Below are 21,247 nucleotides of genomic sequence, written 5' to 3'. Positions count from 1 at the left end.
AAGGGAATAATGAAGTGATCTACAGGACTTTAATGAGGACAGCCAACCTTTTGATACAGGATGCAGTGGTGAATGAATGACTCATGACTGACAACTCAATCATTTACATTTTTTTGCTCAAATAATTTGGTCCATTCAATTGTGTTATGGGAGTCACTGGAAGGTTGCATCTAAAATATATAATGTACACATTTTCTCTGCACTTATCTATTTTTGAAAATAATGTCTGAAAATACATTAAAATTATACTTACAATGCAGATTCCTTCACCTCCAGTGTCCATTTTCAGACTCAGAAGTTTATAGTTACCCTGTGGATAATGCAGAGACAGAGTCAGTGAAAAATTCCACACAAGATGAAGAATAAATAAGGGTTTAATGTTCATGAACACTTTTTTATTTCATTGGGAACTATACTGAAGAAAAATATAAAAGCAACATGCAACAATTTCAAAGATTTTACTGAGTTTCAGTTCATATAAGAAGATCTGTCAATTTAAATAAATTAGGCTTTAATCAATGGATTTCACATGACTGGGGATACAGATATGCATCTGTTGGATCAGAAAACCAGTCAGGTTCTGGTGCGACCACCATTTGCCTCATGCAGCACGACACATCTCCTTTGCAGAGAGTTGATTGTGGAATGTTATCCTACTCCTCTTCAATGGCTGTGCGAAGTGGATAATGGCAGGAACTTGAACACGCTGTTGCACACGTCGATCCAGAACATCCCAAACATGCTGAATTGGTGGCATGTCTGGTGAGTATGCAGGCCATGGAAGAACTGGGACATTTTCAGCTTCCAGGTATTGTGTGCAGATCCTTGCGACATGGGGCCATGCATTATCATGAGGTGATGGTGGCGGATGAATGGCATGACAATGGGCCTCAGGATCTCGTCACGGTATCTCTGTGCATTCAAATTGCCGTTGATAAAATGCAATTGTGTTTGTTGTCCGTAGCTTATGCCTGCCCATACCATAACCCCACCACCACAATGGGGAACTCTGTTCACAACGATGACATCAGCAAACCGCTTGCCCACACCACGCCATATACGTGGTCTGTGGTTGTGAGGCCAGTTGGACGTACTGCCAAATTAACAAAAACAAAAATTATCTGGCAACAGCACTGGTGAACATTGCTGCAGTCAGCATACCAATTGCACACTCCCTCAAAACTTGAGAGATCTGTTTCATTGTGTTGTGTGACAAAACTGTACATTTTAGAGGGCCTTTTTTTGTCCCCAGCACAAGGTGCACCTGTGTAATGATCATACTGTTTAATCAGCTTCTTTATTTGCCACACGTGTCAGGTGTATGGATTATCTTGGCAAAAGATAAACACCCACTAACAGGGATGTAAAGAAATTTGTGCACAAAATGTGAGAGAAATAAGCTTTTGTGAGTTTATAAAATTTCTGTGATCTTTGATTTCAGTTTATGAAACATGGTACTAACACTTTACATGTTGCGTTTATATTTTTGTCCAGTGTAGCTAGCTAAATGATAAAAAAGATGAGTTACATAGGCTGGGGTCTGTCCATAGGCAGCTGAGGCTCCAGACCAGAATGATCCACTGCAGGATGGAAAAATAAGATTATGGGTCAAAACATCCCAACATAAATAACGATCAGCATGTTCGGTTAGCAACTTCCGAACTAACACCTTTTTTTTGCCCGTCTGATGGAAGGATGAAATAAAACACATTTACTCATTAATGAAAACATGTAGTTCATCTTTTTTTTATGTTGGCAACCGTTTTATAATATCAATAAGGCCCTCGAACCTGGAGATTATCGTGGGATAACTCCCTCTTAAGGGTTGTTCCCGGCTCTAAGCGAAAGAACAGCCCATAGTCGGGAGTTATCACACGATAATCCCCGGGTCCTCATGCCTTATTGCTTACATAATGTTTTACAGCTTAGTCATTCTATTTTTTTTCTCCAAATCTTCTTAATTATTTAATATATTTTACATGTGATAAGGCCACATGGAGGGCCAGAGATAATTAGACACCTGTGATAATCTGAAGTACTGGAAAGGGGCCACTAGGTGTCTTGTGATAGATTACATAGAATCCTTGAAAGATACAAAAATTCTGGTAGTTTACTGGTAAACTTTAAACATTTCCAGTAATATACCCTTAACTGTAACAGAACATTTAGCAAGTGAGGTTTAAGGGCATTTAAAATGTACCAGTGTCTCTAGCACGTAAAAAAAAAATAGAACCTTCAAAGTCTGCCGTTGTAGTGCACTTAAGAGTGCACTTTTCCAGATACATAAGATAGCCTTGAAGGAAAAAAAAGCAACAAGAGCTAGTCTCTTCGGAGCATTAAACCCCAGATGGAAAGCAACATATCTCACACCATTTGCCAACATCTCGTCAATCTATTTCACATCAACATGTCCTCACAAATAGTGTTGCCCGTCTGTCACCTCCCTCAAATATTGTTTTTATAAGAAATGCAGTACATCAACTCTCTCTCGCATCTTGCCTCTGCCAACGGGGGCTCATACTAGATGTTCGGCACAATGGACTTGGGTGTTTTTAGTTATTTAAAAAAAAAATTGTTGTAAAGTTTGGGAAAGTGAAAGTGAATTAAATGTGCCTGTCATCATCAGTCCCTTCAGTGTCAAAGAGAGAAATCCTCCAGAGGTATTGTCAGAAATAGATTGGGAATTAATGAGATTTGCTCTCATTGAGTATTTTCCCTCAAAGAATGGCCACCACACACTGCTGATTCATTAATAGCTTAATTGTTCTGAATCGCTAAACGTCAGTCAAAAGGGGTTCATTTATATTTAAATTAGGACATGTATTTCATGGTTTTGCTGGTTATTTTTGCAATAGTTTTCTTTAATGTACATTTTGATTGGCAGGTTGACAGATTGCTTGATCAGGTGATTTGTTGATGAATGGATTACATGACTTGTCTGACTCCTGTCAAGCTTGTCAGATGTCATGTGGACTCATGATCTTTTAAGTGAGATTAAAGTCACTCTTATAGATGTCTAAATTCCCAGTGTGATCGATGCATCACCATTTGCATTTTGAGCAGGCAACAAGAAAAATGTTGCTGTCTTTGACAGCTGCTGTTCACTTTTGTCAGCATTGTCACGCTACCTGTGTCAACAGCCACAATGAACAACCAAGGCTGAGCACAGTCTAGATCTGAAAATCACACAGAATCAATGCTTGTGGGCCATTTTCAAACACAGTGCTTTGCAGAAGGCATTTAAAGTCAAATTTTTTTGATATGTAAATGGATATTTCACTACTTTTTAAACTCATACATTATCTCTAGCACCATACCACTATGAAAACGACAATTTGTTAACGTTATGTAGTCAAAAAAAGGTACGAAGAAAATGTCTTTAGAAAATTCTGTGATTTTCAAAAACAGTAATGACGTCCCACCCAAGGGGAGGTTGTTTGTCCACTCTACGTAACCGTGAGTTAATTTAAAAAAGTTGAAAAGGACTGATTTTAAATTCCTCACGGATCCGGGATCCTCCTCATCAAAAAAGCTGTGACTAGCATAGCCTAGCCTAACGGGACAGGGATATCATATAATATAATTTTCATGAAATCACAAGTCCAATACAGCAAATGAAAGATAAACATCTTGTGAATTCAGCCATCATTTCCGATTTTTAAAATGTTTTACAGCGAAAACACTATGTATTTCTATTAGCTAACCACAATAGCCAAACACACAACCGCATATTTTCACCATGTTTCCACCGCATAGGTAGCTTTCACAAAACTGACAAAATAGAGATAAAATTAGTCACTAACCAAGAAACAACTTCATCAGATGACAGTCTTATAACATGTTATACAATACATTTATGTTTTGTTCGAAAATTTGCATATTTGAGGTATAAATCATAGTTTTACATTGCAGCCACCATCAAAAATAGCACCAAAGCAGCCAGAATAATTACAGAGAGCAACGTGAAATACATAAATACTCATCATAAAACATTTATGAAAAATACATGTACAGCAAATGAAAGATAAACATCTTGTGAATCCAGCCAATATTTCCGATTTTTTTAAGTGTTTTACAGCGAAAACACAATATAGAATTATATTAGCTTACCACAATAGCCAAACACACAACGGCATTTATTCACCGCAAAGGTAGCTTTCGCAAAAACCAGCAAAAGATATAAAATTAATCACTAACCTTTGGACAACTTCATCAGATGACAGTCTTATAACATCATGTTATACAATATATTTATGTTTTGTTCGAAAATGTGCATATTTATAGCTACAAATCCTGGTTATACATTGTGAATACGTAGCAACGATTCACCAGAATCTCCGGAGATATTTTGGACACTCCCCTAATCTGACCAAAGAACTCATCATAAACTTTACATAAAAATACTTGTTGTATGGCAAATGAAAGATACACTGGTTCTTAAACCTCTTGGCAATAGGGGGTGCTATTTGCACTTTGTAATAAATTCGTTCCCAAATTAAACTGCCTCGTACTCAATTCTTGCTCGTACAATATGCATATTATTATTACTATTGGATAGAAAACACTCTCTAGTTTCTAAAACCGTTTGAATTATTTCTCTGAGTGAAACAGAACTCATTCTGCAGCACATTTCCTGTCAGGGAGTGAGATTTCAGAAATTGAGGTCCCTGTTCTGAGGTCAGTTTATAAGTCCCCATGTAAGCCATCAGGCTACATGCACTGCATACGTCTTCCTCTAGATGTCAGTAAGCGGGGAGAATTTGAATGGAGTGGATTGCGCAATCTGGGCCACTATAAATGATCATGGAACGGAAGTACCATTCTTTTCAACGGGACATCTGGCGCAAGAGGACATCACAATGGCGTCCTGCAAACGCTTTCGTTTTAGCAGTTCTATATCTCCGGTCATGTTTTTATTCGTTATAGGTGTTAAAGACATCATAAGGTAGTTAATTTAAACCGATTTATAGCAGTTTATATCAGTTTATTGCGATTTTCCTGGATTTCTTTGTGATGCGCTTTCACGAGTTGGACACCTCTCCAGTGGGTGGCTAACGTTAGCGGCTATTTCGACAGGACAAGAGGACATCTTTCAACCAAAAGACGATTGTTCTGGAGAAAGGACACCTTGCCCAAGATTCTGATGGAAGCTCAGCAAATAGTAAGCAGTCTTTATGCTGTTAATTCGTACTTATGTTGACAAATGTCAAATAATAATTCCGCCATGAATTATGGTGCGGTCTATCATTAGCGCACGCTGTATTGCGCAGTAACGTTAATTTTAAAAATCTAACACAGCGATTGCATTAAGAACTAATTTATCTTTCATTTGCTGTCCAATCTGTATTTTTTAGTCAAGTTTATGAATAGTTTTCGATTAGATTAGGTGCCTCTCCAAGATGGCGCCGGACAGATTGCTTGAAGTTTTGGCCACTAATCACATTGTATAACCATGATTTGTGCCGCTAAATATGCACATTTTCGAACAAACTCTATATGCATTGTGTAATATGATGTTATAGGACTGTCATCTGAAGAATTCTGAGAAGGTTAGTGAAAAAATTTATATATTTTGGTGGTTTATACGTTATCGCTATTTTTAGCTTGAATCAATGCTGTTGTGATGTTTGCTATTGTGGTAAGCTAATATAACGCTATATTGTGTTTTCGCTGTAAAACACTTAGAAAATCTGAAATATTGTCTGGATTCACAAGATCTGTGTATTTCATTTGCTGTACGCTGTGTATTTTTAAGAAATGTTTTATGATGAGTAATTAGGTAATACACGTTGCTCTCTGTAGTTATTCTAGTCGCTTTGGTGAGAGTTGTGATGGTGGCTGCAATGGTAAACTATGATTTATACCTGAAATATGCACATTTTTCTAACAAAACATATGCTATACAATAAATATGTTATCAGACTGTCATCTGATGAAGTTGTTTCTTGGTTAGTGGCTATTTATATCTTTATTTGGTCGAATTTGTGATAGCTACTGATGGAGTAAAAAACTGGTGGAGTAAAAAAAGTGGTGTCTTTTGCTAACGTGGTTAGCTAATAGATTTACATATTGTGTCTTCCCTGTAAAACATTTAAAAAATCAGAAATGATGGCTGGATTCACAAGATGTGTATCTTTCATCTGGTGTCTTGGACTTGTGATTTAATGATATTTAGATGCTAGTATTTACTTGTGACGCTATGCTAGGCTATGCTAGTCAGTTTTTTTACTGATGGGGGTGCTCCCGGATCCGGGTTTGGGAGGAATTAGAGGTTAATGCAACCGCTGTGTTAGATTTTTAAAAAATAACTTTACCATAACATACAGCTTGCGTTATTGTGAGACAGTGCTCACCAACACGGCGGAGAATAGGAGTCAACATTTTACACAGAAATAAGAAATAACATCATAAATGTTTTCTTACTTTTGCTGAGCTTCCATCAGAATGTTGTACAAGGAGTCCTTGGTCCAGAATAAATCGTTGTTTGGTTTTAGAATGTCCATTTCTTCTGTCGAATTCGCGCCACAATGCTAGCCAAGGTTGTTAACATTCCCATCCTCTCTTGGCGCAAAGAACGGGAAACTCCAAAAGTCCCAATAAACGTTGAATAAACTGATAACTCGGTTGAAAAAACCTACTTTATGATGTTATTATCATATGTATCAAATAAAATCAGAGCCGGAGATATTCGCCGTGTATACCGGACGCTTTTCAGAAGACAATGTCGAGGTCCCTCGCGCGCCGTCGAAGACAAAGAAAATACCGGACCTGTCACTCCAAAAGCTCTTGTTCGGCCTCAGATCAAGCTAGACACCCCATTCCACCTTCCACTGCCTGTTGACATCTAGTGGAAGGCATATGAAGTGCATGCATATCGATAAATGAAAGCCAGTTGAATAGGCAGGCCCTGAAACAGAGCCTCGTTTTCAGATTTTTCACTTCCTGTATGGAAGTTTGCTGCAAAATGAGTTCTGTTTTACTCACAGATATAATTCAAACAGTTTTAGAAACTTGAGAGTGTTTTCTATCCAATAGTAATAATAATATGCATATTGTATGATCTAGAACAGAGTACGAGGCCGTTTCATTTGGGCACGATTTTTTCCAAAGTGAAAACAGCACCCCCGTATTGACAAGAAGTTGTTAAGACCTGATAACATCATAGGTGGTTGTGGGGTTTGAACCCACAACAATCTGGGCTCTAAGGCTGCGTTTAGACAGGCAGCCCAATTCTGATCTTTTTCCCACTAATTGGTCTTTTGACCAATCACATCAGAGCCCAATTAATGAAAACAATATCAGAATTGGGCTGCCTATCTAAACACAGCCAGTGTTACCACTCGATTACACAGACATTCCATTTTTCAATTCTTAATTGTGATCTTTGTTATTCAGCACCTGTTGCTCTAGAGATTTGTTTGATAGAAGGTGACCAATGTTTAATTGTCTCACTGCTAATCCCAAACATGGGCTGGTCAGAGATACCCCAGGGCCCGACTCTGTCCCTGTGTGTTACACACAAAACACTTTGCCTCTCTTTCTTTTTTTTTCTTTCTTTCTCTTTGTCGCTAGCTTGCTCGCTCGCTCTCTCTCTCACCAACACATACATATATACGTACACGAACGCTAGCGCTCCTCATAAGTACACAGACACTCTTCCTTACAGACACACATTATGCCTATGCTCTACAGTCCCCACACTCACACGGAGCTATTCACTTCTCTTTCACACACACACTTACATTTGCGGTAGTGCTCCTATAACAGAGACGCGCTTCCTCAAAGACACATTTTATCTTTCACTCCACAGCACACAGGCATGCGCACACACGCACGCATAGGTATTCTCTGCAATCTCTCTCTTTATGCTCTTTCTCTCACACACACGGCAGAGCCTCCCTCTCTCTGACAGATGGATGGGGACTAATAGCATAATTAAGTACCCACACCGGCGGTCCCTGTTTACCGCTCGGTTGCTAAGAGGTGACATCAGCTGAGCCCACCTCCTTCCTCACTAATCTCCCCCCACACCCCCCTCTCTCTCACGCGCACCAACAAACGGCAGCCGTGTGCAGGGTGTGTTGTAGAGGTAGAGAGAGCAGGCAGGCAGCAGTGTGTGAGGCAGACAGACAGCATGGTTAGAGCGTGCAGGGTGGACCAGCCACGGCTCTCCATGTAGCCCAGTGCAGCACAAGCTAGAGGGGGGGAGTCCGAGGAGCCACCAGGACCTACTCATCTCACTAACAGCCAGGAGCTCTCTCTCCACTCAGGCTACTGGCTTTCTTTTCAGGGATAGACTTCAGAGGAACAACTTCAAATTTCATATTTTTTTCTCTGGCTGGCTTTGGTGTTTACTTTCGAGGAGCCTTTTTTGTGTATTTGGGGACACCTGGGGAATAGTTATTGTTTTGACTGGGTCTTGACTGGGCTGGGTGGGCGCTCCAAGGGACCGCATGCATGACACAACGCAAAGGCGAGAAGACCACCATCAGCATCCAGGAGCACATGGCCATTGACGTGTGCCCTGGCCCCATCCAGCCCATCAAGCAGATCTCTGACTACTTCCCCCGCTACCCGCGGGGTCTCCCCCCGACAGCACCCCCCGCCCTCAGCCGGGCCGGCTCGCTGCGCTCCTCCTCCGCCAGCCACAACTCTGGGGATGACCCGGCCCGCTCCCACACCGGTGACGACCCGGACCGGGCGTTTGGCGGTGCCGCCGCCCCAACACCCGCGGCGACCGGCAAGAAGGAGGAGGAACCGGACGTGGAGGGCTATGACTCGGACGACTCAAGTGAGTAGAGACATTCTCTCTCTTTTGTCCTCTTTTTCTTCCTTTGTTCCTTCCTTCAGTGTCTGGTTGCCGAGTGACCATCTGGTGTGGCTGTGTCTTTTTTGACCTCTTTCTCTTCTCCACTCTCCTTTTCCTTCCAACTGTGGTTGCCGAGTGCCGGTGCGTCTCCCTGTCTGTGGCGTAGCTAACTCTCTGACTGTTGAGAGCCAACTGTTGCTGCCGCAGAGCGGCTGTTGCTTCCTTCCCAGCATGCAATACCACTCCTGCACTCATATACTATAGACTTCCGTAGGTACCATAAGCACAGATCAACAAAAATAATTATTCTACCAGTGTAAGAAAGGTGATGTGATTACACGTGATGTGAAAAGGCTGGGCTTATGTGCTTGTTGTGCTGAAGCTTCATGCCTTCTTTGAGTAGTTATAAATTAGCAGGCAGGATATACACTGAGTATACCTAACATTAGGAACACCTTCTTAATATTGAGTTGCACTCAATGCGCGTTTACTGTGAACACTGAGGCTGTACCCAGTTTAAGTTACAGTTTCAGACAGTGGTCAAGTAGGCTACTGTGGCTATTTGATCATCATGTAGACCTACCAGAGTACAGTAGCAGCCAATGTCTGGTGTTCAATGTAGGCCTACATTCCATGAGACTTTTGAAAAAAAAAATGCAGGGATTGACATTAACCTGTTTATCCACTTGTCCTTCAGAGAAGGAGGTGACCAGAAATATTGTTGTTGTTTGATGCAAAAAAACACTTTACAAAATAAACTGCATTATTATACCCATACCATTGTTACAGAGAATCAGACAAATTATGCTACCCTCTACCTATTGGCTACTTAGCTTATTCAAGCCTGTCTCAAAATACAACTGGCTCCAGGTGATCTATAAGTCTTTGCTAGGTAAAGCTCCACCTTATCTCAGCTCACTGGTCACCATAGCGACACCAACCCGTAGCACGAGCTCCAGCAAGTATATTTCACTGGTCATCCCAAAAGCCAAAACCTCTTTTGGCCGCCTTTCCTTCCAGTTCTCTGCTGCCAATGACTGGAACGAATTGCAAAAATCACTGAAGTTGGAGACTTATATCTCCCTCGCTAACTTTAAGCATTGGCTGTCAGAGCAGCTGACCAATCACTGCAACTGTACACAGCCCATCTGTAAATAGCCCATCCAACCACCTACCTCATCCCCATATTTGTTTTTCTGCTCTTTTGCACACCAGTATTTCTACTTGCACATCCTCATCTGCACATCTATCACTCCAGTGTAAATTGCTAAATTGTAATTACTTCGCCATTATGGCCTATTTACTGCCTTACCTCCTTTGCACACACTGTATATAGATTTTTCTATTGTGTTATTGACTGTACGTTTGTTTGTCCCATGTGTAACTCTGTGTTGTTGTTTTTGTTGCACTGCTTTGCTTTATCTTGGCCAGGTCGGAGTTGTAAATGACAACTTGTTCTCAAAAAACTGCCCCTTTATGACCAAAAAAAGCTCTTTACCTGACTCACTTTTTTATAGATTTTTAAAAAATGTACACATTTTGTGTTTCCTACAACAGCAATCACTCCCCTATTGTTGACTACAAATGATCTATACCTGGGCTAATAACTCACTAACTAGCAAAAGATATGAACAGAATGTGCTCACGTGGCTACATGCAGCTCTCACTTTGATCTCAAAACAAGTGCAGCAACGGCCGCTCATGCTGTAAACACAGTCCAGTTCAAAATAAATGGCACAGATCCATATATATTGGATAGGTCTATTTGTGTATAGGCCTACTGCAGCTCTGATTGTTTATGCCGCACCAGTCTCTGTAGAGTATGGGATGAGTCGTACGTGTCAATGCAATAGAATCCTACTCCGATGCATTCTATCTACAACAAATTCTCTTGCATAGTTTGTTTTGTTTCGGTATGTTGCATTGAAAGTGGCTATTGCGTTGATTCAATCACGATTGCCACAGTAAAGGGAAATGTTGCTTGTGTTAACAGGGGAAACTCTAGAACCGTGGTCATCAACCTTTTCTGAATCAATATCTCTTTCTGAGTCAAAATACAAGCCCGAGATCTACCGCTCAGATTTTTTTTTACATTACTTAAAGAACGTAAGCCTATGCAACATTAACCAATTAAAAATAATACTGTAGCAATGAGGTTTATGCAGTCAGCTATAGGCCCAATACATTATCACCGCATATTGGCTTTGTTTGAATTGCCCTGCCAATGCATTGTTGTTCAGGCCATTTAAAAAATATAGATTTCTAAATTTGAGGTAGGCTATATGATCACACCGGTAATAAATCCGTTGTTTTATTACTTGTGAGGCACGGCTGAGTGAGCGTACATTTAAATAATTTGCTTTTTATTTTTATTTTACTGGGCTGATGGTGCCTGCATCTGATGGTCAGTCTCAGCGGAGGGAGAGAGCAGCAGACTGAGGGTCAACCTCTCAACATCCTTCCGCTCTCCCTTTCCTCCACTGACACTGACCAAAAAAGGACACCATCTTCCAGCTGATGGCGAAACTCGTGTCGCACCGCATTATTTCTGCCTCATGCACAAATTCATGTTGTTACTCCTATGAACAGAGAAAGTGAAATATTCCTCGATATTAAAAAAGACCCAAGCTGCTAATAATAACAACAACTCAAGCCTATAGATACACTTTCCTACTCACTCATCACTACTCACTCACAGGCTCTACAGTGCTTGTTGTAGCGCTGAGTGGAAATAGGAAAAACGCACATTTTATGGCTTATAAAAGGGATGACAGTGCTGAGTAAGAACTTAAACATGAACTCACAGTAGCTCTTTGCTTTATTTGTTGACAGTTTTTCTCTAGTCATGGTTTTAAACGTTTTGAAATCTCAGAGCATCAACTTTGCTGTAGCTTTCTTTTATGCCTGCTACGTTACTGCAGACACGGTAATCTGAGCCATCCGATTGGCCAGTGGTAGGTCTATAGTGCACTGGATTTGCTCCCCGGGCCGCCGGGAAGGCAGAGTTTGAAGATACAGACACATGAAATGGTTCAAAATGGCAGCAGTTCACCTACCCGGCACACAAGGCAGCTGAATCAGGTGCACCTACTGCTAACAGCCCGAGACAAATATAGTTTAAAAAAAATAGGAACACCAGGCTTTATAGTTGGGTTTTTTACAGAAATGGTTTTCGATTGACTAGGAATGCCTTGGAGGTCGATCGGGATCGACCGGTTGGTGACCACTGCTCTAGAAAGTTGAGTGAAGTTCAATCTCGTGCTTCTCTCTGTGGGCTATTTCTTCTGCACCGCAGTCCCGGGAGAACTTTGCGTTATTCTCGGCAGTCCCGGGAGAGCTTTGCGTCATTCTCGGCAGTCCCGGGAAAGCTTTGCGTCATTCTCGGCAGTCCCGGGAGAGCTTTGCGTCATTCTCGGCAGTCCCGGGAGAGCTTTGCGTCATTCTCGGCAGTCCCGGGAGAGCTTTGCGTCATTCTCGGCAGTCCCGGGAGAGCTTTGCGTCATTCTCGGCAGTCCCGGGAAAGCTTTGCGTCATTCTCGGCAGTCCCGGGAGAGCTTTGCGTCATTCTCGGCAGTCCCGGGAGAGCTTTACGTCATTCTCGGCAGTCCCGGGAGAGCTTTGCGTCATTCTCGGCAGTCCCGGGAGAGCTTTGTGTCATTCTCTGCGAAACATCCGCCCCCTTTTGCCCTCAGAACAGCCTCAATTTGTTGGGGCATGGACTCTACAAGGTGTCGAAAGCGTTCCACAGGGATGCTGGCCAATGTTGACTCCAATGCATCTCATAGTTGTGTCAAGTTGGCTGAATCTCCTTTGGGTGGTAGACCATTCTTGATACACACAGGAAACTGTTGAGTGTGAAAAATCCAGCAGCGTTGCAGTTCTTGACACAAACCTTTGCACCTGGCACCTACTACCATACCCTGTTCAAAGGCACTTAAATGTATTGTCTTGCCCATTCACCCTCACCATGTCTCAGTTGTCTCAAGGCTCAAAAATCCTTCTTTAATCTGTCTCCTCCCCTTCATCTACACTGATTGAAGTGGATTTAGCAAGTGATATCAATAAGGGGTCATAGCTTTCACCTGGTCAGTCTATGTCATGGAAAGAGCAGGTATTCTTAGTGTTTTGTATACTCAGTGTGTGTAGTGGGCTCCGGACGGATTTGTAGGCATGCTGTTGAGTCTCGGCACGAGGGCTGTTTACATCCACACGCAAGCAGCCGGCCAAACAGCGAGGCTGGCAGGCTCCTGTTGTCTGTGTCTGTCTGTGCGTATGTGTGTGTATGCGTGCGTGCGCACATACAGTATGAGCTATTAGTATCAAGCTACTGTTGTGTTCGTATGTGCTCGTGTGTGTGACGTGTGTGTGCATATGCCCCAGTCTCGCCTGCCCCAGTCTCTCCTGCCAAAGGAATGCACATCCTGTGACAAGCCCGTTTTGAATTTCTTGTGTCTTACAGTGAGTGGTTTTCGTGTCACCCACTGTCTGAATGCTCTAAAAGCAAATCCCTTATGAGAGCACTAATCACGTTGCCCGGCTCCCCAAACACTCCAGTCAAACGTTACACCACGCCTATGGATGTTAGGTTCTTCAAAGCAAATGAGTTTGGATCTGAGTACCTCCCTGAAGATTTCAAGAATGGAAATCCATTCTAGACCATTATAGACCATGATGTGCGGCCCAGTACATCACGGGGGCCAAGCTTCCTGCCATCTAGGACCTATATAATAGGTGTCAGAGGAAAGCCCATAAAATTGTCATAGAGTCCAGTCATCAAAGTTATAGACTGTTTTCTCTACTACCGCACTGCAAGAGGTACCGGAGCGCTAAGTCTAGGACCAAAAGGCTCCTTAACACCTTCTACCCCCAAGCCATAAGACTGCTGAACAATTAATCAAATGGCCACCGGACTATTTACAACATCCCTCATTTTAACGTCACCACAATCAACTTCAATAATGGCAGTCTCAGACTGAAGTATGTAACTAACGATAGAGCAGCGGAAGAATTCAGTGTGAATTCAGTGTGAGTCGTTAGGCAACTAAACACTATTGACAACATTAAAAAGAAGCTACCCTGTTGATGACTGTGCAGGCTGTCCATCCACTGACATGCGAGTGTCACTCAAGCATGTCACTCTTACAGACCCGTTATCTATTTCCTACAATTTCCCTCCAATGGGTGCTGTTGTGGGTCTTTTTAACACTATAGTGAATAAAGGTTAGTGTGACAGCATGGCAGCACAGTAAAGGCTTAATCCATACAGAGTGACATGCAGAGGGTTTAGGGATGCCCTGCCTATCCTATAATCCTGCACCAGATTGGGGGATGGAATGGCAACAGCACGGAGTGGGTGGAATAGGCTGACTTTGACAGATGTTGAGCTATGACCTTGCAGACAGCGCAAAGCTCTCTTATCGAGAGGGGAAAGGAACATGGAGTTGCACTCAGCATTAAAGTAGCCTTGATTTGAAGTGGAATCAAGCCCTTCTTCAACCGTTATATAACGGCTTACATTGTCGAGGACTAATTGTTTTGTACAGTTACCAGTGGTGTAAAGTACTTTCTCTAGGGTAGGGGGCAGCATTTGGAATTTTGGATGAAATGCATGCCCAAATTAAACTGCCTGCTTCTCGGACCCAGAAGATATGATATGCATATAACTGGTAGATTTGTATAGAAAACACTCTAATGTTTCCAAAACTGTTAAGATAGTGTCTGTGAGTATAACAGAACTGATTTGGCAGGCAAAAACCTGAGAAAAATCCATTCAGGAAGTATTTTTCTTTTTGGTTTTGTAGTTTTCTATTCAATGCCATTACAGTATCCATTGACTTATGACTCAAATTGCCGTTTCTATGCCTTCCACTAGATGTCAACATACTTTTACTTTTGATACTTAAGTATGTTTCTGCAATTACATTTACTTTTCATACTTAAGTATATCTAAAACCAAAAACTTTTACTCAATTAATATTTTACTGGGAGACTTTCACTTTTTTTCTATTAAGGTATCTTTACTTTTACTCAAGTATGACAATTGGGTACTTTTTCCAACCCTGACATTTACTTACGGTATGGCCAAAACAACTAGGCCTAGTTGTGACATAATTGTTTCAAAGTGCAATAGTGAGTGTAGGTTGGATACAGACTGTACAGAAATGCCAGGTCCAAGTACCTTCAACAATAGACTAGAGAGGTAATAGGACAGGTGGTACTAGTATGGTATTGGTATGGCTGCTGAGAGCATATGCTTTAGTCTGTTGTTGAATGGATTTTGAGCCATTAGATCTGATTGTCTTGGACAGAATGTTAGAAACATATCAGTGCTTCATGGCCAACAGGTGGTTATACACTATTGCTAAAATCATATGCCTCATCTGCTGCTGTACAAACTTGGAACAATTAGATCTGATTGTCTTGGACAGAATGGGGGAAACGCATTAGCACGTAGAGTGCTTCTGCTTCGCCCCAAGGGCACTGGACCAGAACACAGTGTGGTGAACAGTGTTTTCTAACCACAATCCTCCTGGCAGCTCTTCAGTGCTCCTTCTTCGACATCAACGGTAACTGTTGCAATGAGCACGAGGATGCACAAATTGGCAACATGGAGGAGCAAATTAATTGTAATGAAGCCGTGTGTTGGGTGAGATGAGCAATACAAATAGAACAATTAGAAAGACACACTTGAAGCAACATATAATGGGCGCAGAAACACACAAGGAAGGAGTCATCGGAGATGCCTTAGAACAGTGGTTCCCAAACTTTTTATAGTTCCGTACCCCTTCAAACATTCAACCTGCAGCTGTGTACCCCCTCTAGCACCAGGGTCAGCGCACTCTCAAATGTCATCATTGCCATCATTGAGTTTTTGTCACAACCGGGCTCGTGGGAAGTGACAAAGAGCTCTTATAGGATCAGGGCACAAATAACAATATAATAATAATCAATAATTTTGCTCTTTATTTAACCATCTTACATATAAAACCTTATTTGTTAATTGAAAATTGTGAATAACTCACCACAGGTTAATGAGAAGGTTGTGCTTGAAAGGATGCACATAACTCTACAATGTTGGGTTGTACTGGAGAGAGTCTAAGTCTCCAGGATGCTGGCCTTCTAGGCAGAGTTCCTCTCTCCAGTGTCTGTGTTCTTTTGCCCATCTTAATCTTTTATTTTTATTGGCCAGTCTGAGATATGGCTTTTTCTTTGCAACTCTGCCTAGAAGGCCAGCATCCCGGAGTCGCCTCTTCACTGTTGACATTGAGACTGTTTTTTGCGGGTACTATTTAATGAAGCTGCCAGTTGAGGACTTGTGAGGCGTCTGTTTCTCAAACTAGACACTCTAATGTACTTGTCCTCTTGCTCAGTTGTGCACCAGGGCCTCCCACTCCTCTTTCTATTCTGGTTTAAGCCAGTTTGCGCTGTTCTGTGAAGGGAGTAGTACACAGCGTTGTACGAGATCTTCAGTTTCTTGCAATTTCTCGCATGGAATATCCTTCATTTCCCAGAACAAGAATAGACTGACGAGTTTCAGAAGAAAGTTCTTTGTTTCTGGCCATTTTGAGCCTGTAATCGAACCCAAAAAGGCTGATGCTTCAGATACTCAACTAGTCTAAAGAAGGCCAGTTTTATTGCTTCTTTAATCAGTACAACAGTTTTCAGCTGTCCTAACATGATTGCAAAAGGGTTTTCTAATGATCAATTAGCCTTTTAAAATGATAAACTTGGATTAGCTAACACAACATGCCATTGGAACACAGGAGTGATGGTTGCTGATAATGGGTCTTTGTACGCCTATGTAGATATTCCGTAAAAAATCTGCCGTTTCCAGCTACAATAGTCAGTTACAACATTAAACTTCTTATGGCTGCAATCCCGTTAACGGGATCGATATGACAACAGCCAGTGAAAGTGCAGGGCGCCAAACAGAAATCTCATAATTAAAATTCCTCAAATATACATGTATCTTATACCATTTTAAAGGTAATTTTGTTGTTAATCCCACCAAAGTGTCCGATTTCAAATAGGCTTTTCAGCGAAAGCAACACAAACGATTATGTTAGGTCACCACCAACTCACAGAAAAATTCAGCCATTTTTCCAGCAAAATAGAGGAGTCAAAAAAAGCACAAATAGAGATAAAATTAATCACTAACCTTTGATGATCTTCATCAGATGACACTCATAGGACTTCATGTTACACAATATATATATATGTCTTGTTCGATTAAGTTCATATTTATATCCAAAAACCTCCGTTTACATTGGCGCCATGTTCAGAAATGCCTCCAAAATATCCGGAGAAATTGTAGAGAGCCACGTCAAGTAACAGAAATACTCATCATAAACTTTGATGAAAGATACATGTTTTACATAGAATTAACGATACACTTGTTCTTAATGCAACCGCTGTGTCAGATTTCAAAAAGCTTTACGGCAAAACACAATATTCAATAATCTGAAAACAGCGTTCAGCCACAAAAGCAAGCCATATAGTTACCCGCCAAATTGTGCAGTCAACAAAACTAATAAAAAGCATTATAAATCTTCACTTACCTTTGCTGATCTTCGTCGGAATGCACTCCCAGGACTCCCACTTCCACAAGAAATGTTCATCTTTTTCGGTAATGTCCATCATTAATGTCCAAATAACTATTTTTGTAGCGTGTTTGGTAAACAAATCCAACGTCAGGGAAGCGCGTTCACTAAAACCTGACGAAATGTCCAAAAGTTCCGTAACAGTCCGTAGAAACATGTCAAACGATGTATTGAATCAATCTTTAGAATGTTTTTAACATAAATCTTGAATAACGTTCCAACCGGAGAAACATTGACTTCAGATGAGCGATGGAACAGAGCTCCCTCTCATGTGAACGTGCATGGTCAAAGAATGGTCAGGTCATGGCAGACCTGACTAATTCCCCTCTCATTCGGCCCCCCTTCACAGTAGAGGCATCAGACAAGGTTCTACAGACTGTTGACATATAGTGGAAGCCGTAGGAAGTGCAAACTCATCCATATCTCGCTGTGATTTCAATGGGATCTTGGTTGAAAATCGACCAGCCTCAGAATTTCCACTTCCTGTTTGGATTTTTTCTCAGGTTTTTGCCTGCCATATGAGTTCTGTTATACTCACAGACATATTTCAAACAGTTTTAGAAACTTCAGAGTGTTTTCTATCCAATACTAATAATAATATGCATATATTAGCAACTATGACTGAGGAGCAGGCCGTTTACTCTGGGCACCTCTGTGCACCTTTCATCCAAGTTACTCAATACTGCCCCTGCAATCATAAGAAGTTAACAATGTCTACACTGTATATCTGATCAATTTGATGTTATTTTAACGGACAAAAAATGTGGTTTTCTTTCAAAAACAAGGACATTTCTAAGTGACCCCAAACTTTTGAATTGTTGTGTATAACCAGCCCAGCCTCACATTCAATTCGCGCATATATGTACAAAATGTATTTCAGCAGATTTCGTGCGTTTTTGTGCATTTTTGGGGTGGTTCAATTCGTTTGAAAATACACGAATTTCTGTGCTACTTAATTCGTGCGAAAATACACGAATTTCTGTGCTACTTAATTCGTGCGAAAAGACACGAATTTAACCAGTAGGCGACACACAAGCCGTTGCAACAACCATAGACGCGATCGCCTGTATTTATTTATTTTACGTTATGAATATATAGATATTTTGTCTTTTTTTTAACCATATAACCATAAGAGGTTATATATATATTGTCTTTATTTAATCCCTATTAAAACATTGTGGTTTTATGCCTATATGTACTGTTTTCGATTTTTCTGAACAGACTTCAGTATAGAATGAATCATGCAATGCATGATGGCTAATGGTGTTTTATTCGGTTGTAGTTCCATGTATTTCTTAAAAAACAAACGTGTAAACCATTTTTATTGACCAGAATGTAACTGAAAATACAATGGCAGCCTTGCCATTGTCCATCAATAACAAAACATTTTTTTTTCGTATAACATTTGGGGAAACGTATGCAGTCATTGTAGTCTTACATTTTGTTGGCCAACCAAAATTACCAAAACGTTAACCCGTAATAAGGCTAGGGTGGCTGAGTGTAAATACATGGCTCTGAGTGTAAGCACCTTTTCACTAGAAACGTTCTTGTGTTCAAATTACCATCAGTGCGAAATAGCTAGAAAGCTTTCGTATTTCCACTTGGCTGCACCTACGGTTACGATAACGATAAATCAAGTGCAATACCTGCGTCGACCTGTGTCGAGCAGCAAAACACCGGAAAGCTTCTAGCCTACCGGAAAGTTACAAGAAGAACAAGAATAGTTACCTCATCCGGTCATGTGACACTCTGGATGCCCCCTAAAAGCAATTTCAACCGTTTTGAAAAATGACGCCTGGTAACCCCAAAAAAATACCAGGTGCACGAAAAGTTTGAATATTTTTTGAAAACCTCCATAAATCCCTCAGGCCAGCACCCATTGATTTGGGGCGGTAGTATAGTGCTCCCAGAGCGGGTATGGAAGTCTGGATCCCCCCTAAAAGAATTTAAGGCTCTGTGTGTCTTTAAGCACCATACTTTGTCACTCCATCCTTGCTGTGTGTGTGTGTGTGTGTGTGTGTGTGTGTGTGTGTGTGTGTGTGTGTGTGTGTGTGTGTGTGTGTGTGTGTGTGTGTGTGTGTGTGTGTGTGTGTGTGTGTGTGTGTGTGTGTGTGTGTGAGAGCGAGAGCTTTTCTTTGACATCTGTTTAGAGAAATGACTGATTTACAGTTCATGAGGGTTGACCGATTCACACATTTAAAGTTTTGGAAAGATCTGACTTTTTTAAACCTTCGAAACAGCACCTATGACCCCATTTTAAGGCACTTCCGGTTGGCACAGGAAGCTATAAGTAAATACATATCCTGATCGGGGTATGCTTTTACAGAATCCTGAGTTTTAAGTCTATACGTTAAGAACTGACTGATTTACACAGGGTTGAATGCACTATATATCACAAACTGCTGGTTGGGTATGGCAACACTTTTAGGGTGATTTTATCACTTCCGGTTGCTCCAGGAAGCTTAGAATCAACACAGGTAGACCTCATAGTGGCTTGGTGGATTGTCATTGAAGACAGGTTCATAAGACATTCATAACCCACATAGGCTTCAGGTTGAATTTAGGGGTGCAGGCAATGAGCTCCTATGGGGTGAGATGTCATTGTAAACTGTTTGATGTAAACACCTTCTTTTAACTGTTAAGGGTTAATGCCACACGGTCAAGGTTAGGCTTGCACAGAGACCTTAGGAACGTTCCTGAGGTAAAATTGTGCTTCTAAACCTTAACAGCTCTCCCTCTGTCTCCCAAAAGCAAAAGACTTGAAATGTAGGTCAAGGGTCATCTTCTTGTCACTGTCGCTGCGCTCAGACCGAGCAAGCTACGGTCAAGCGGGGCATCTCGTTGAACTCGGCACGGCCTGGAGACTATGGTGATGTCATTTTTAGTGGTGATTTCAGAATGCTATTTTGGTGGTTTTTCACTGTTTAAACATATTGCAAATGCACGTTACATTTGCAATATGATTCAACAGTGAAAAACATCACATCATATTGCAAATGTAACGTTACATTTGCAATAGGATTCAATGGGCATGTACCATGAATTTGGCCATGAATTTGGCATTCTCTTAAATACTGCAGAAATGCAAAAATGACTGGCCTGATGACCTCGGGATGGCCGGGCAGTGATAGTGGGACCTCTCCATCGCTCGTTGTGTTAAATTTCATCATGTCAATTTTGGTGATGGTACCTCACTGTTGAAACATATTGCAAATGCACAAAAGTCAACTAGCAAGTCAGTGTCCATCAGTCAATTAGATATTTTCAGACACCAAACTGATACCATCTGACTCCAAACTCACTTTTTCCAACTCGTTTAGAAGCCAACTATCACATATTTCAGAGCAGGCCCGAAATTCACAGCGCCTTCCATTTAAACCATAATAAAACAAATAATACGTAGTTATGTTCTAGCTGCGGGTCCAGTTCTCACATTATGTTTAGCCCTATGTGAGGCGACCTCGAATCCCAAGTTTCGGCTCGATAGGTCATTCGGTGCCCGAGCAAAACCTTAATTGGTGCTGAAATTCCACTTTTTTCCATGCCTTGCTACGGGGTCCTTGAATGAGCTATCGGACAGAAATGTTGGGGTCCGTCTCTATGGGCCGAGCCGGTTTCAATGCACCTAGTCTTGCAACTCTGGGACTTTTCTAAATGTCGCCATTTTGTAATGCTCAAGATGAATTGAAGTCATTGCAAATGCACGAGGCTTTTAATCGGTCCGAGAACCTTCTAGAGCCACATAACTCACCGTGCTTAATCGACCTGAGCTCTAGAACAGGTTTGTAAAGTTTCAGAACTCTAGGTCTGACGGTTCTTTAAAAGTTTGAACAAAAGT

The 21,247-nt window shown here is 41.4% G+C and overlaps 1 protein-coding gene across 1 annotated transcript in view; it reads left to right on the top strand.

Moving 5' to 3' along the window:
• Window positions 1-8,447: 8,447 nt before the first annotated feature.
• Window positions 8,448-21,247, top strand: part of LOC120056919 (double C2-like domain-containing protein beta) — a 182,149-nt gene continuing 169,349 nt past the window's right edge. The window contains exons 1-3 of the mRNA XM_039005203.1: window positions 8,448-8,581; window positions 8,613-8,671; window positions 8,749-8,791. Of these exons, the coding sequence (XP_038861131.1) occupies window positions 8,458-8,581; window positions 8,613-8,671; window positions 8,749-8,791 (226 nt within the window). The 5' untranslated portion in view covers window positions 8,448-8,457. The remainder of the gene's footprint in view (window positions 8,582-8,612; window positions 8,672-8,748; window positions 8,792-21,247) is intronic.

Source organism: Salvelinus namaycush, chromosome 12 (assembly GCF_016432855.1).
Source record: "Salvelinus namaycush isolate Seneca chromosome 12, SaNama_1.0, whole genome shotgun sequence".
NCBI lineage: Eukaryota > Metazoa > Chordata > Actinopteri > Salmoniformes > Salmonidae > Salvelinus > Salvelinus namaycush.
Note: the sequence above shows the minus strand (reverse complement) of the source record. Positions and strands in the feature narration are given on the sequence as shown.